Source organism: Miniopterus schreibersii, assembly GCF_964146895.1.
Source record: "Miniopterus schreibersii genome assembly, chromosome: 9".
Classification (NCBI taxonomy): Eukaryota; Metazoa; Chordata; class Mammalia; order Chiroptera; family Miniopteridae; genus Miniopterus; species Miniopterus schreibersii.
Genome location: NC_138118.1, coordinates 54746278 through 54761398, shown reverse-complemented (window position 1 = coordinate 54761398; position 15121 = coordinate 54746278). Strand labels below are relative to the sequence as shown.

Genomic DNA, 15121 nt, shown 5'->3' with positions numbered 1-15121 from the left:
GAGAGCAACTACCAGTATTTATTAAGTAACAGGATTAAAATGTGAAGCTAGATATATTCTTCTTTAAAAATAATTGTTTTATTTTATTTTTTAAATTACTCTATGGAAAGCCTGGTGATAGGTACTGTGGTTGAGGGAAAGGAAGAGAGAGTAGTACAGGTCTCGAAATGAAAAAGTTAGTCTCTGCATAGAAGCTTATGTTAGTTAAGGAATAAAGTGAATGGGTAGATAGAAGAGTAAGGGCTATAATCTCATTATCTGTATTTTAAAGAAGAATTTCATGATGAGGAACATACTGTGTCTTAGGTAAAGCCATCTGTAGTTTAGGGTAAAAATACTAGGAAATAATGGTCATTTTTTGCTTCTAAAGTTTTTTTTTCTTTTTGTCTCGTTTTCTTACTAATATTTTAGGTTGTCTTCATTTGGCCATTCTATTCTGTCACTATTTGGAATTTTTCTAGGCTGTCAGTTTAACATTTGTGTTATTGGAAGTTTAAAGCAAATAAAGGATGTTAAATGACTTATAAGCTTTTTTTGCAGACACAGATAATGTACAAGTGGATAGAGCCCAAAATCTGCCGGGAAGATCTCAAAGATGCTATTAGGTTGCCCCCTTCTGGAGAGAAGAAGGATTGTCCACCTTGCAACCCTGGATTTTATAACAATGGATCATCTTCTTGCCATCCCTGCCCTCCTGGGACATTTTCAGATGGAACAAAGGGTAGGATATCAGTTGGTCCATTAATTGGACCTTCAGCATAATAATCTTGTTGGACTACTGTGACTTTGTTCTAAATTGTTCTTATGAAATCATTCTTTAAAACATACTTTTCTCAGAGACTAAAGTAGAGTTAAGAAACATGATAATGGCATCATGAGACTGCATTGGCTTATTTACCATATCATAAGGATCACTTTTTAATGACATTTTGTGTAATACACTCTTAATGGGATGACTCTGCCTTTAGGTAGTAATAAGAAATTCCACCATATTAAGTGATTAAGGATAAGCACTTCTTTTCCAGTATGTGTACACATATATTGATGTAAGCATTAAATATAATGTCTTCTAATTCAGCTTTGGAATAATAAATCACATTTTTGCTACAATAATATAAAACATTGCTCCTTGTTCATTAGATCATATGGCATATCATAGTCCCTAAGTAAATTGTTTTCAAGTGTATAGTTGGGAAAATTTTAGTACTTACCAAATAATATAGAAAGTGGTTACAGACTTTGTTTTAATTTTGGTAGGCAAAGATTACAGTGCATTTTAGTGGCATTTTAGGTTTCTTACTTGAATATAGCCATGCTGGATACTTAATATCCAGAGCCTTTGAGAGAGAACATAAAAAGTACTCGAGAGTCGAATTGACTTGAGTTTGAGTCCACATCCTTCAGGCTACCAATAGTGTGGGTTATCCAAGTTTCTTAAACCTTCTGAACCTCAATATTCTCATCTGTAGTTTTGAGTAATAATATCTAGCTCATCATCACTGAGAAGGTTGTATAAAAATGTCTCCTGCAATACTTCGGTACCAGGAAGTATTTGTTCAGTGAACATTTTCTCTCCCTGCCCCTTCTCCCACTGATGTAGTAATGCAAAGTGTCTTAGGTAAATTAAAAAATCGTTAGAAAAGACCCTTTTATTTCATTAGTACAGGTGTTAATTTAAATCAGGTTTGTTTATAAACCTTAACTCTTTGCAAACCCTTCAACTCCCAGTGTCATTTTTTTTTTTTTCCAATCCTCACTTGAGGATATGTTTTTTTAATTGATTTTGTGAGAGAGAGAGAAACATTGATGTGAGAGAGAAACATTGATTGATTGCCTCTTGTATGCTCCCTGACTGGGGATCAAACCCGCAGCCTAGGTATGTGCCCTGACAGGGTATATGCTCAAACTGAGCCACCTGACCAGGGCTCCCAGTATCACGTTTTGAAATAGCCAATATTTTGAATTTCCAGTAATCAGTCCATAATTAAATGACATAAAATTGTATTCAGTTTAATAGCCAATAAGGAGTGGGAAATATTTCCTTATTCATGAGGTGGAGGGTACTGATTCTAAAATCACATGTAAGAGAACCCGTTTCAGGATTACTCTTGTGGAGGATAATTCAGCATTAGCAGTTACTCCCAGAAATGAAGGGGGAAATTATTTTAAAAGATTTTGCATTTGCCTTTTTCCTTTTTCATGTAAGTCAAGTATATATATGCATAATATATCCAGAATTATTTTTCTTTCCCGATTGCTTTTGAAAAAGTTATTCATTCTGAAGGGAATTGGTGGCTCAATATCTCTCCTTCCCACTTCCCCCTGTGCTAATTAAATGTTAATAGTGCTTGGAACAGAGGGAGAGGAAGTTGTCCAGATGCAGTTTAACTGTAATTATTTGCCCCACTTGTCTCCTGCAGAATGTAGACCGTGTCCAGCAGGAACGGAGCCTGCGCTTGGGTTTGAATATAAATGGTGGAATGTCCTTCCTGGCAACATGAAAACCTCCTGCTTTAATGTCGGGAATTCAAAGTGTGATGGAATGAATGGTGAGTTCAGAGTCGGCCTACTTGATATATTTTCGCAGCAGAGACTTTCAGATTCAGCTCTTTAAACACGTACTACATGTGGGTACGAGGGACTTTAATCTTATTTGGCTACTTGCCTGTCTTTGAGCTCTCATGTAAAAATGAGGTGTTACAGTCAGATGACTTTCCTGTAAGAATATAAACTCTTTCGCATTTTTGGAGTCAGTTTAGAGGTAGATATTGAGGAGGACCAATTATGGTTATAAATACCAGAATAGATTACAAAGGGAGGTAATGAAATCTGTCATTTGCCATTTTGAAGGGTAGTGCGACAGCATTTCTGCCTGGATTGGTTTTGTCTCGCTCAACACTGAGCCATGGTGAGAGCTTAGTTAAATCATCTCTCTCTTTGCCTATGAAGTCTTTGACCCTGATTACTAAATACTGACGAACCTGATTTGCTGGAAACTTGAAAATGTGGCAGACTTCTATAGGAAGGTTGCTGAATATTCTTGCATTTTAAGTTCTTAGAGAGCCTCATGGTTAATTGTTCTGCAATATTTGTTGGTTGGATTGAATGACAATATCTATGTATGTATTTTTAAACTTGACACTAGGAGTAGGTGTTATAAATACTAGGGTTTTACACCAAAATGCATCCTTTACTTTTTAAAACTCATTAGCATTTTTTATCAGCTCACTTTTTAAAATATTATATTTGATCATTGTAAAAAATGCTTTTTAATTACATCTGTTTTAAACCAGTACCTATCCAGAATAAACTGGCTTGGGATGTAGAAAGTGAGGTGTACACATGAATACAGGGACTGACAAATAATTGGTCCTTGGGTAATGTTGGTTAAACAGATGTGTGAAGAAGCTTTAACATATATTGAACATTATGAAAATATCCCTCTTTATTGATCAGTAATTTCACTTGTAGAAATTTATCCTAAGGGAGAAAAAGAAAAAATAGTTATTACCTAACCATGAAGGTTTATGTTTTAAAAAGATACTATGATTGAATTCTAGGCTGAGAAAGTTAAGGCATTGGAAAAGTAAGATTGGGAAGGCTAGGGTATTGAATGACTCTATGAAAGCATCAATACTGTGTGTGTGTGTATTCATTTATTAGTAAAAATTATCAAAACTTTCATTGGATCTTTTAGAGAATTTCCTCCTAGTCTAAGTTTCATAATAGTGCTTGATTTACCCACTCATTCACTTATAGGCTATAGTTTAAATATTTGCTTATTTCCCAGAAACATTCAATTATTAATTTGGAAAGTATACATCTGTGTAATATTAGTATGTGACACCACAATGACAAACAGTAATGTGAAAAGTAAAAAGGTGAAAGGTGATTATATTTTTGTAACTGGGAGGTTCAGTAACCAACCTTGCGAGGAGCAGCACTCCAAGGAATGGAGATCCAAGCGAGAGGCCCAGGGCAGCCACTGTCGTGAGATAGTCGTGAGTCACCGAGTTAAAGTGGATGTGCTTTGACCAATTTGCCTTGTGTGACCTGGAGTACTTTGAGGTTACTGTATTTTCAGTTTGAGTTTTGCACAATTGCAGCACAGGCATGTAGAAGTAAATCTTTATGTACTGGAATTTCGCCTAAGAGGGATTCAAAGTTGAAGACAAGTTACTGTGTATTTGAGAAACTGTTCATTGAGCATTATCTGTAATAATAAAAATTGAAATAATCTAAATATCTAGCAAATGGATAATGTCTACAAAATTTACGCCATACTAGTTGAATGAAACGTTATGTAGTCATTAAAATGGACAGCCATATGGAAAAAAGTTTAGCAATGTTTCAAGAATTTTAATGTTTCCGTTCTTCAGTCCAGTAACTTCACTTCTAGGAATTTATACCAAAGAAACAATGTGATGTAAAGAAAGAAATTATGCACAAATCCTAAATCAAGGTGTTGGCGGGCCTCTCTGGGCAGATCCTTCCTTGCTTCTAGCTTCTGGTAGCCCCAGGCATTCCCTGGCTTCTGGCAGCGTAACTCCAGTCTCTGCCTCTATCGTCACGTGGTCATCTTCTCCTTGTGTCTGTGTCTCTGTCTTCACACAGTCTTTGTTCTCCCTGCGTGTGTGTCCAAATTTCCCTCTCCTCATAGGGACACCAGTTACATTGCATTAAGGCTCACCCTAAAGGCCTCATCCTAATTCGATTATGTCTGCAAAGACTCTGTTTCCAAATAATAAAGACCATTCGCAGGCTCCAGGGATTAGGACTTCTGCATATCTTTGGGGGTTGGGGGCGCAATTCAACCTTTTAACAACAGGCAATGCTTAAAACATGAGAAATGTTTTTTCTCTCAAGGATATTAGTTCCCTCCCAACTTAGCTTTTTACCATCCATGTACTGCTTCCTTTCCTTTGGCCTTCTCTGCTGTTTTGTCCCTCCTCATGACATTTCTTAATACTAGGAAGAGATCTTAGAGAAGCATTGGTAATTCCTCCCTCCCTTGGTATAGATGTTCTCCATGTGGGAGTATCTCTCTTCCATTAACCCCAGATGCAAGTTTGCAGCCTGCCTGAACCTGCATGCCTTTCACGTTACTTACAGTGCAGCCAAGGGCCTGGCGTCCCACTGGACCAGACTTTTTATGGCTGTTCAGCTCTTAACATTAGGAGGAGTTCATACCTGCTTGTCTCTCGTTTTAACCGCATGAACTTTTAGACAGCAGAACAATTGGCATTTCTCTCATAAGCAAGTAGATTACTGCGTATTATTTTTAGGACTAGTTTGTTTATGTATAGTCAACATATTACCTTTCTATAAACTTCTGGTTATAACATTTCAAAAAACTGCCAAATCACCACTCTAGCACTGACATTGATCCCTTCCTCAGTTTCTCCCTTATACTTATTGGAGTAGCAGATGTTGACATTTTCTTTTAGAGATGGAAGTGTCAATGCTAGGCCATTGCCATTAATTAATAACCATGCTTGATTGTGTGTGGGGGATGCTTCTCTTTTCCTCATTATATTGTGGCCATTCCAGCCTATGGTATGTTGGTTGTTTTTGTGCACCTTCTACATTCATCTGTATCACCCCTACTGTTGATGATTGTTAGTGTGTGTCTCTCATATTCTACTGATTCTTCAGTGAGGGAGAATCCAGTCTTGCCTTTCTATCCCTAGTGTAGGTCATATTTCTTAGCACTCAGTGAATACCAACTGAGTGAATGAATAAGTGAGTGGATGCAGAACAAGGGTTAAGTTAGGGAACGACAATATTTAGCAAACTATAAAAAATAACTCTCAACCTCAAATTGTCTTCATTATGTAATTTGAGGTTTCTGTTTCTCATGGGTTACCTGGAGACTAAGATTTTCTATCTTATTGTATTATATTAGAATGAATTAAGACCATCTGTTTTAGTTTTTAAAAAGATAATGGTGCCTCATACTGTTGTTTTCTCAATAAATAACTTTTATGCAAAAATATGTATTATTTGATTATTTCTGGGGAATCACATGGAATGTTTTTATTGATATGTAGGAGTTCACCTTTACATGCAATTTGCACGTGCAATTTAAAAATAGGGAATTCTTTTGGAGTATTTCTAACTTTGAACATAAGGGTCTTTTTTAACCTTATTTAAAAAAATTGGTGCAAAATAATTAATGGAATTTTTACTAATAAAGATGACTTTATCATTTCCAGGTTGGGAGGTGGCTGGAGATCATATCAAGAGTGGAGCTGGAGGTTCTGATAATGATTACCTGATCTTAAACTTGCATATCCCAGGATTTAAGTAAGGAAAACCAATTCTGATTTCCTTCTGTAAGAATGCTCATGCCTGTTTCCCTATAGAGATAGATGGAGTAGGACTGCCTTTATAAAATATATTAATATTGCAATATACTTAGCAAATAACAAGTAGTATAATGTATTTAAGAATATCATAGAATCAGTGACTGAGAAACTATAACTATTAATTATGTATTAGATGAAGCTGAAAGTTTTATATAATATTTTATTTAAATGTTACAATAATCATGATTCTTGGATGCTTAATGAAGACCCCTTAGTCCAGGTTATATGCAGTAGTATCTTATGCTTTATATTTTATTTTCTCTCAGTTTTATCTGTAAACTAGTATGTCACAAGTTTAAAAATCTCATTTTGCTTTAGTTTTCCAGGTTGACGTTTCCCAGTAGGTGTCCTTTGCTTGCTTTAGGATGGGTGGTAACACTTATACCAGGAGATTCAAGCATAGTAACATGTCCTAAATAGTAACTCCATTTAGGACAAAGGGTATGGCCATGCAGAGACTGAGTGAGGAAGGAGTTGGATTGGGGGAGCAGTAGAATAGGGGACAAGAAGAGCATGGCTTTCAGGTTAATGAAAAAGTGACAATTTGTTCCAGATTGTATTTAGAACACACTATAACATTGTAATTTTAATCTGTCAAATAGACCACCAACATCTATGACCGGAGCCATGGGTTCTGAACTGGGAAGAATAACATTTGTCTTTGAGACCCTCTGCTCCGCTGACTGTGTTCTGTACTTCATGGTGGTAAGTGAAAGAGTGGCTTTCAAAGGCAGATTTAGAAATCTAGAAGTTTAACCTTCTCTTTCAAGTGTGAATTCATTTATACAGGTTGGGATAAAAATCTTATTTTTCTTCCCATGCTTAGGGCCTTCCAAAAACATTTAAAAGTGTCTAAAGAAGTCTCTAAGAATTATGCCGTGACACCCACAAAGAAAGCATTTGTTCCTTGTGGGAAGGACTGAGTGCGGGGGGCTGGGCAGCTGACAGCAGTTAGAGAACTTTACTCTGGTAGAAAGTGTCTACATAAAAATACACCATTAGCAGAATGAAAAATTTCCCCCAATAGCTATTTAGCAGTTCAAGCCATCGGGACGGACAAATGTGTATCAATAAGTGAGGGGAGGTAGTAATGTTGTAGACAGTTGGAGAAAGAAAACACTTCCTTGTTAAATTTAATCAGTGTAGACAGACAAAGGACTTTACTATGTACATGTCATAATTGTGCCCCCTTTTTCTAGATGTCCTATAAATCTCAACTGTTAGCTTAAAAATTTACTGGACCTCATGTGGGTATTAAAAGGTTGTTGGCTAAGATTTTAGCATTTTAATTAAGTAGTGACTTTATAGACATGATTTGTTTTTGTTTTTCCAAAGATCCTTTAATAGCTAGTTAACAGTCCATTAACAATTTTCTCTCCATGACATACAAGATATATGGAGATTTAAATATTTATTCATGCTTACTAAAAGCTTAAATGAAGGCAGACTGTTTAGTTCTGAAAACAAAGATTGACTTCATGGTGGTAAAAGGAGATCATGAATAATAACACATCCATCTATATTATACCACAAATAACCAGTAAGTGCTCAATTCTCCCAACTCTGCCTCCTTATTTCTTTAATCTCTTAGCCCTTCATTCTCAGACCCATAGCTGACATTTAGATTCCTATTACCTTTTAACAGTAGTCTCCTATCCATGCCTTTTATCCCCATTCTCTCATCTATGCTGCTGTCAAAATATCTTTATAAACACAGAAACAATAGTAGAGGCATCCACATCAGATCTACCCCCTTACCCTAGGTGGCTTTTTATTGTCTACGGGGGTAGTTCTTGAAGTGTGGTCCCTGGACCAGCATCACTGGGCAACTTGTTAGAAATGCTAATTTCTGAGCCCCATCCTAGTCTTAATGAGAAACTCTGGTGATGAGGCCCAGCATTCCCTAATTTTAGCAAGCCTCGAGGGTAGTTCTGATACACATTGAAGTTTGAGAACCAGTAGGCTATAAATACACTTAAAATTCATTAGCATGGCATCTATACAGCTTTCTGTACTCTTTGCCTGCCCTCTGTTACCAAACCTGCTGTGAATATTCACACTCTTTGGGCAGCCTGATTGTTAGTGGAATCACCCTGACTTCTTCACTTCTCTATTCTTGCCTCTCTAGGTTAGGATGACATTCTTCCTTTTGCTTTTTTGTCTAGTGATCACCCATTCATACTTCCAGGGCAGCTCAAAAGTCACCTCTTTTGGGAAGATTTCTTTCATTCCTTTAAGTAAAATTAACAACTTTCTCTAGTGTGCTCCTAAAAGCCTTTGCGAAAACCCTATTTTAATTATGTGGATGTATTCATTTTTGTGTGTGTCTTTCTCATTTGACCGAATACTCCTGAGGGTAGGTGTTACAGTTCTTTATTTTGGTAAATTAGTATTGAAATTTTAGCTCATAGCAGAATCTGTTAGTTGTCTTTCTGTGTGATTTGGTCTTCTCACAGGATTTTTTGAGATATCAGTTAAAATAGCACATCAAAATGCTTTCAAAATTGTGTAGTGTTTTACAAATATAAGTTGGTGTTAGTTGCAGTAATGAAAGAAATTCCATTTGTTATTGCAATAAACATCCAGAGAAATGGTGTTTAACAAGGCACTATCTGTATATTATGAACTGCTTTTAGGAAGTGGCACGTATAATGATTTGGTTGTTTGGTAATGTGGGGAATTTTGTAATGTATTAAATGCACATTCTGTTACTTCTATCTGTAGCATGAACACAACATGCATCTCTTTATGGCATATTTGGTTGCTGTATAACATGTTTGACTCCTATGTTTATGTCATAGAAAGAAAGAGAGATGTCTTGAGTTAATGCCACCATATTGTCAGCATCCCAGATAATTAACAGAAACCCATCCAAAGTCATGTATTAGGGGTTCTGCTGGGAAGACTAATAAGAAAATTCAGGGTTAGTCTTGGTTTTCATTTCAAATAAATTAGATGAGTATTATACATTATTTGGTTGATTTATTATACTTTCTTTCTAACCATGTTAATGACAACATGTTGGTTGGAGTGTCACACATTTATATGTTATTCTAAATATTGAATTTAGTTAAGGTAATTAGAAATAAAATATTACACAAATTAATCCTGTTAAAATTAAAGTATAAGCCAAAGACTATTTCATGAACATACAGTCACATTCTGATTAATCTGCACTTGGGTAAGCCTAGAAGTTGCAAGTATAAAACAGGGAGAACTTACAATTTCTGTGCAAGAGCTGCCTGTCAGAATCTCCCAAAGAAAAATATAAAACTGGAAAGTCTTGCCATTTTATTAAGTTTACTATGAGAAGTTTGAGGAATTATGTTTCCCCTTCTAAGTGTATTTCTCCAAGCTAGAGTCAGCCTCTCTCCCTCTCTCTCTCTCTCAACCTCTCTCTCTCCCTTCCTCTCACTCCCACCCAAATACCCGCTTAGACATACTATAATTCGAGACCTCTTTCAGGCTACATTGACAATGTGGTCGATATAATTACTAAGCTAGTGAGTGCTTATGCCACTTGAAGGGAAGTTTTGAGAATTCTAGGGTTAAATGCTTTGCAGATAATATATTTATAAACCCTGCAGGGTATGCTGTAAATACAAACACGTATTTATAACGAATACACATGTATACTAGTACTCAGTTTGTGCTTTTCTGTGTATATTTTTTAGGATATTAATAGAAAAAGTACCAACGTGGTGGAATCATGGGGTGGAACCAAAGAAAAACAAGCTTACACCCACATCATCTTCAAGAATGCAACCTTCACATTTACATGGGCATTCCAGAGAACTAATCAGGGTCAAGATGTAAGTTCCAAGTATATAGAGATATTTTTTAATACAAAGATGATGCCCCCAGTGGAGATTCATAGAAAGTGATCACTCATATCTCCTGGAGCAAAATACAGCTTTTTATTGATGTGAAATCAAGTTTTGGTTATGGAGTAGATTGGTATAAAAGTGGTTATTCTTTCATTTTTTTGAGAGCAAGAATGTGTGAAATGAAGCAATACAGTGAATCTTTGAATTGTTCTACTCTGTAAACAATTATAGTTACCAAAAGCATAGGAGAAAGAACATCTAATCTTGTAGTTATGTAAAAACTTACTTTTAAAGCTTTCTGAGACTCTGAGGAGGCTGGTGACTTTCTTCTTCATCTGAATGATCAGACGTTTGTCCAGGAGGCATTAACAGATGTTGCTTTATAATTTCATTACAGTAGTGCCCCCCTTATAGCCTGGACAATGTGTTGTGGACACAGGACTGGGTTAGTGCACAGAATTATTTACTCTCTCTTACTTTCCCTGCTAGAGTAGACCTTAATCTTCCCCCAAGGAAATCCCTTTGTATGTTTCAACAGTAGCAGGACTATTATTTTTGTGGATCTCCACAGATGTGATCTTCCCATATTGAGAACAAGGTAAACCACTTGTTCAGCTGCCTTAAAGCCATGGATGCAGATGCAGCATTTTCTCTTAAGGCTTTCGCTGGGGAACCCATTCCCCAAATTTTACTTGACTCTAATTGTTACTTAGAAGCGTTCAGATTACCATCACGTGGGGCATGAACATGCCATGGGATGCTTCCTTGTCTTCCTTTTGTCTTTGCTCCAGACAAAAAGCATTAAGTAGCCTATGGTAGTGCTGCTCTGTACTGATGAAAACGAGACCTTTATTGACCCAGTGTCTCAACAAGAAAAAGTATAGTAAGCCACAGATTCTTGCTCTCCTTTCCAAATCCTTTCAGTAGATGTCAGAGAGTGTTGGTTAGGGAAAGTACTAGAGAGAGAGAGGAAGGTCCAAAGAAGTCATGTGATTGCATCAATATTGCACAGTTAGTGTTTTGGGCGAGGGCCAGAGTCTTAGTCTTCCAAGTTAGTCCAAGGCTTCCATCTGGCCACACTGTCAACACTCTCCTGTAGCATTAGGTTTGGGCTTATATTAAACGATGATGGGAGATAAAGCTGCTCCTCTATTACACCATGCTAGTTCTTCCAGATGTCAAGTCTATAAAATACGCCCACGCGAGTACCAATTAGGACATATCTATGGTGATGGTGACAAAACTCCTGGAACTCTATTGCTGTGGAAATTAGCTTCTGGTGTTAAGATTTAAGATTTTTAAAGAAAAAAGAACCCAAAGCAAGAATATTAATCCGTTTTCAGTTCTAAACTATAAGGCTGGAACACTCTGCTTATTTTGGTGATATTAGCATAAAGCCATCTGGTTGTCCGATTAAGCCCCAAAGCAGAAGTCATTACTTTCTGCTCTCTTTTTAGAATAGACGGTTCATCAATGACATGGTGAAGATTTATTCTATCACTGCCACTAACGCAGTTGACGGGGTGGCGTCCTCGTGCCGTGCCTGTGCCCTCGGTTCTGAACAGCCGGGCTCATCGTGTGTCCCCTGCCCCCCAGGCCACTACATTGAGAAAGAAACCAACCAGTGCAAGGAGTGTCCACCTGACACCTACCTGTCCGTACGTCAGGTCTATGGCAAGGAGGCTTGTATTCCATGTGGGCCTGGGAGTAGGAGCACTCGGGTAAGTGAGTCTGCATTGTAGTCATCCCCGGGAGAGCACATTTTAATAGAGAAACTCAAAAGTTCCCTGTCATGTTTCTTCAGGAGCTACAAGGTTGCTAGTTACATTTATAAATGACCGTTTCATTCCTTTTCTTGTTTTCTCTCCTTTTACATTTATGGATCACTTACTTAATATGTTCCATGTAAGTGCTAGTTTCTGGGGACATAAAATATTAAGAGAAGCACTCAAATAAGAATGCTTTCCAAAGATATTAAAATTGATTTCTTGTGTGTTAAGGCAGAGCAAGTAAACAACCTCTGTAGGTTGGTGATAGGAGTATATGGAGAGCAGCAAGGATGTCATAACATTTTAAGGACAAAGGGTGATGCCATATTATGGGTGAAGGAGAAAGCAGTTTTATTGTCTATTTAAATGGATATTAAAGGGGCTTTTGACCATTAAAACACCTTTCTACAAGATACTAAACTTGGAATAACTACTTTAAATAGTTCTGAATCTTCTAAACTTTGCCTAAGAAAATCTAGTTAGCATATATACAGGGGTGGGCAAACGTAGGTTTATGGTTGTTCATATGGAAAAAGTCATGCAGGTTATGATTATTGCAATAGCTTTCTTAGCTCTGTGTTTCATGTACTCACAACTATAAACCTACTTTTGCCATACCCTGTAGAAATTCTCTGTATTAGTATGGTAAAATATAACTAAGATGAAATTACTAAAACAGAATTTAAACCTAGAACCTATTTTGAAACACATTTTTCAAAGTAACGAATACTTCCTTTCCTGCTATATTAATAATTTTTTTTTTTACATTTCTTAATCTTAATCAAAGGACCACTCAGTTTGCTATAGTGACTGCTTTTTCTACCATGAGAAAGAAAATCAGAGTTTGCACTATGACTTCAGCAACCTCAGCAGCGTGGGCTCGTTAATGAATGGCCCCAGTTTTACTTCCAAAGGAACAAAATACTTCCATTTCTTCAATATTAGTTTGTGTGGGCACGAGGTGAGTTCTGACTGCAAAGGTGAGATGGAGCTATATTTCTTCTTAGACTGAGTTGATATTTTCTATGTCAGTGGCCCAGTAAAATCTCTATGGAAACTAACAACCAGATATCGGAAAGAGCTTTGATTGCTTAAATCCTCTGTTGCCTCCTAGCATGTTGGTTGGCAGCTTTCTCCACCAGGGGCAACCTTGTCAGGTTCTCAGTCCATCAAAGCACTCATCCAGTCCTGAACCCCAAAGCTTGGAGCTGTGATGTAAGCTCATTGAGGATCTTTCACTTATGTAAAAGTGGATCAGGCTTGTCATCCCTCCTATTTTTGGGGCAGGCAGTTATAGTTTGAGAAAGTTTTATTGTTTATAATATTGTCAATTTTGTGTTTTAAAAAGAAAAAGATTTCTAAGAGGAAGTTCGTTAAAAAAAAAAAAATGAGTTAAGCAGGGGACAAATGTCAGTTGATCAGGTAGCCTCTGCTAATAAATAGAGGAATTTTATTTTCTGTGGGAGGAAGCAGAATCTTAATTGACACTGGTAATGGAGAGAGTTACAGAACTAGATGTTCAATATTTTTCAGGGCATACAAGGTCGGGGTTGGGATGTATATACATATATAAGGCCTTTTCTTCATATCTCTTTCTATATTAACTCCTGTATTTCTAATGCTCTTTATTATGAGGTGCTGTGCCAGACTTTGTACAAAGGAAATAAACAGATTTAACAATCACAGGTGTTCTAAAAAAAAATCTATAAATTTTACATGGCATGACATTTGTCTTGTCCTAATTTTACATACTCACTTAATTGGTTAGTCACTCAATGTACTCAACAAATAAATATGTATTAAGTACCTATTATGTTTACCACTGTGTCAAGCAATGGATAAGATTAATTCCATTATATCACACTTCTAAGTCTCATTCCTGTATTACCACCGTCTCTTCTTCCATCTTTTCCATCTTTTTTCTCTCTTTTCTCTATATTCCCATCCCTTTCTGTTTACTATTGTTTTCCTCTTTCCTTTCTCAGTAGTTTCTCTCTGCTCTTGTCCATTTTTCTCTTTTTTTGGCTTCAAAAATTTAATGTAAGCTTAGTAAAAATATGTTGCACCTGTGTTGTGGTGAGGCGGCTTGGTGGAGGGAGCCAGCTTCATGGGTTAGGCTTGCCAGCTGCATTAACAAAGAGAAATCTTGATTCTTTCCTGTATGCTCACTGTGCGCACTCTACATCTAAGCCCAGGAAAATAGTGTTCCTTTTTCCCTTTGTACGCTTCTTCATAGAAATTAGAGGGCAAGCTATAGTCCTTTGCATTGGGACTACAGTATATTTAAACATACTATATTTAAAGAGCCTTCCAATTTTTATAAATTATATATTCCAACCACCCTCCAAATGATTAAAAAGTAAATCCTTGTATTCCCTTCAACTTACTGTGCAGCTGAGCAGATGCACGCTGCTGAACCTAAGAGTATGTGAATAAAGACACGGCTTTCATGCTTTCTTCTTCAGCCTTCACATCACCTTTCCGGCACACATCAGCCTATGAAGTGCAGGTCTTTTCCTTGGCATTAAAACCATCATCAGCAGTTTTCTAGTCTCTTTGTATGCATTGTTATCCTATGACTTGAAGAGTTCATAGATGACTTGACTTCCTTAGTTGGATGGCTTGCATCTAGCACAAATGATGCTTGTAGTTGGAGGGAGAATGCAGCCTTGGATTAATGTGTTTGTCATAACTTCAGTGACCCTCAACCCTGGTAGAACATTGGAATTGCCTCAAGAGCTTTTAAAAAATACTGGTGGCTGAGCCTCCCACCAGATCTGATAAATCAGAAGTGCAGTGAGGAGAGAATCGCTGCTCTACTAGAGTCATTAGCTAGCTGAGGTCCAGTTTAGAGAGTGACCTTCAATTAAACTTCTTATGACTTTGTTTTCCTAGGGAGAGAAGATGGCTCTCTGTACCAACAATATAACAGACTTTACAGTAAAGGACATGGTGGCAGGCTCAGATGATTACACGAATCTGGTAGGAGCGTTTGTATGCCAGTCAACTATTATTCCTTCTGAAAGTAAGGGTTTCCGAGCAGCTTTATCTTCTCAATCCATCATTCTGGCAGACACATTTTTAGGTAAGCTTCATTTCGTTCATATAAGCATGCATGAATTTCTTTCTAAAATTAGGGTACTGATAACTTGTCAAT

At 37.0% G+C, this 15121-nt stretch overlaps 1 protein-coding gene across 1 annotated transcript in view; it reads left to right on the top strand.

Moving 5' to 3' along the window:
• ELAPOR2 (endosome-lysosome associated apoptosis and autophagy regulator family member 2) overlaps positions 1-15121 on the top strand; it is a 161435-nt gene that overhangs the window by 116046 nt on the left and 30268 nt on the right. The window contains exons 9-16 of the mRNA XM_081147922.1: positions 541-721; positions 2421-2549; positions 6216-6306; positions 6971-7073; positions 10043-10180; positions 11653-11916; positions 12752-12925; positions 14860-15049. Coding sequence (XP_081004048.1) covers positions 541-721; positions 2421-2549; positions 6216-6306; positions 6971-7073; positions 10043-10180; positions 11653-11916; positions 12752-12925; positions 14860-15049 — 1270 coding nt within the window. The remainder of the gene's footprint in view (positions 1-540; positions 722-2420; positions 2550-6215; positions 6307-6970; positions 7074-10042; positions 10181-11652; positions 11917-12751; positions 12926-14859; positions 15050-15121) is intronic.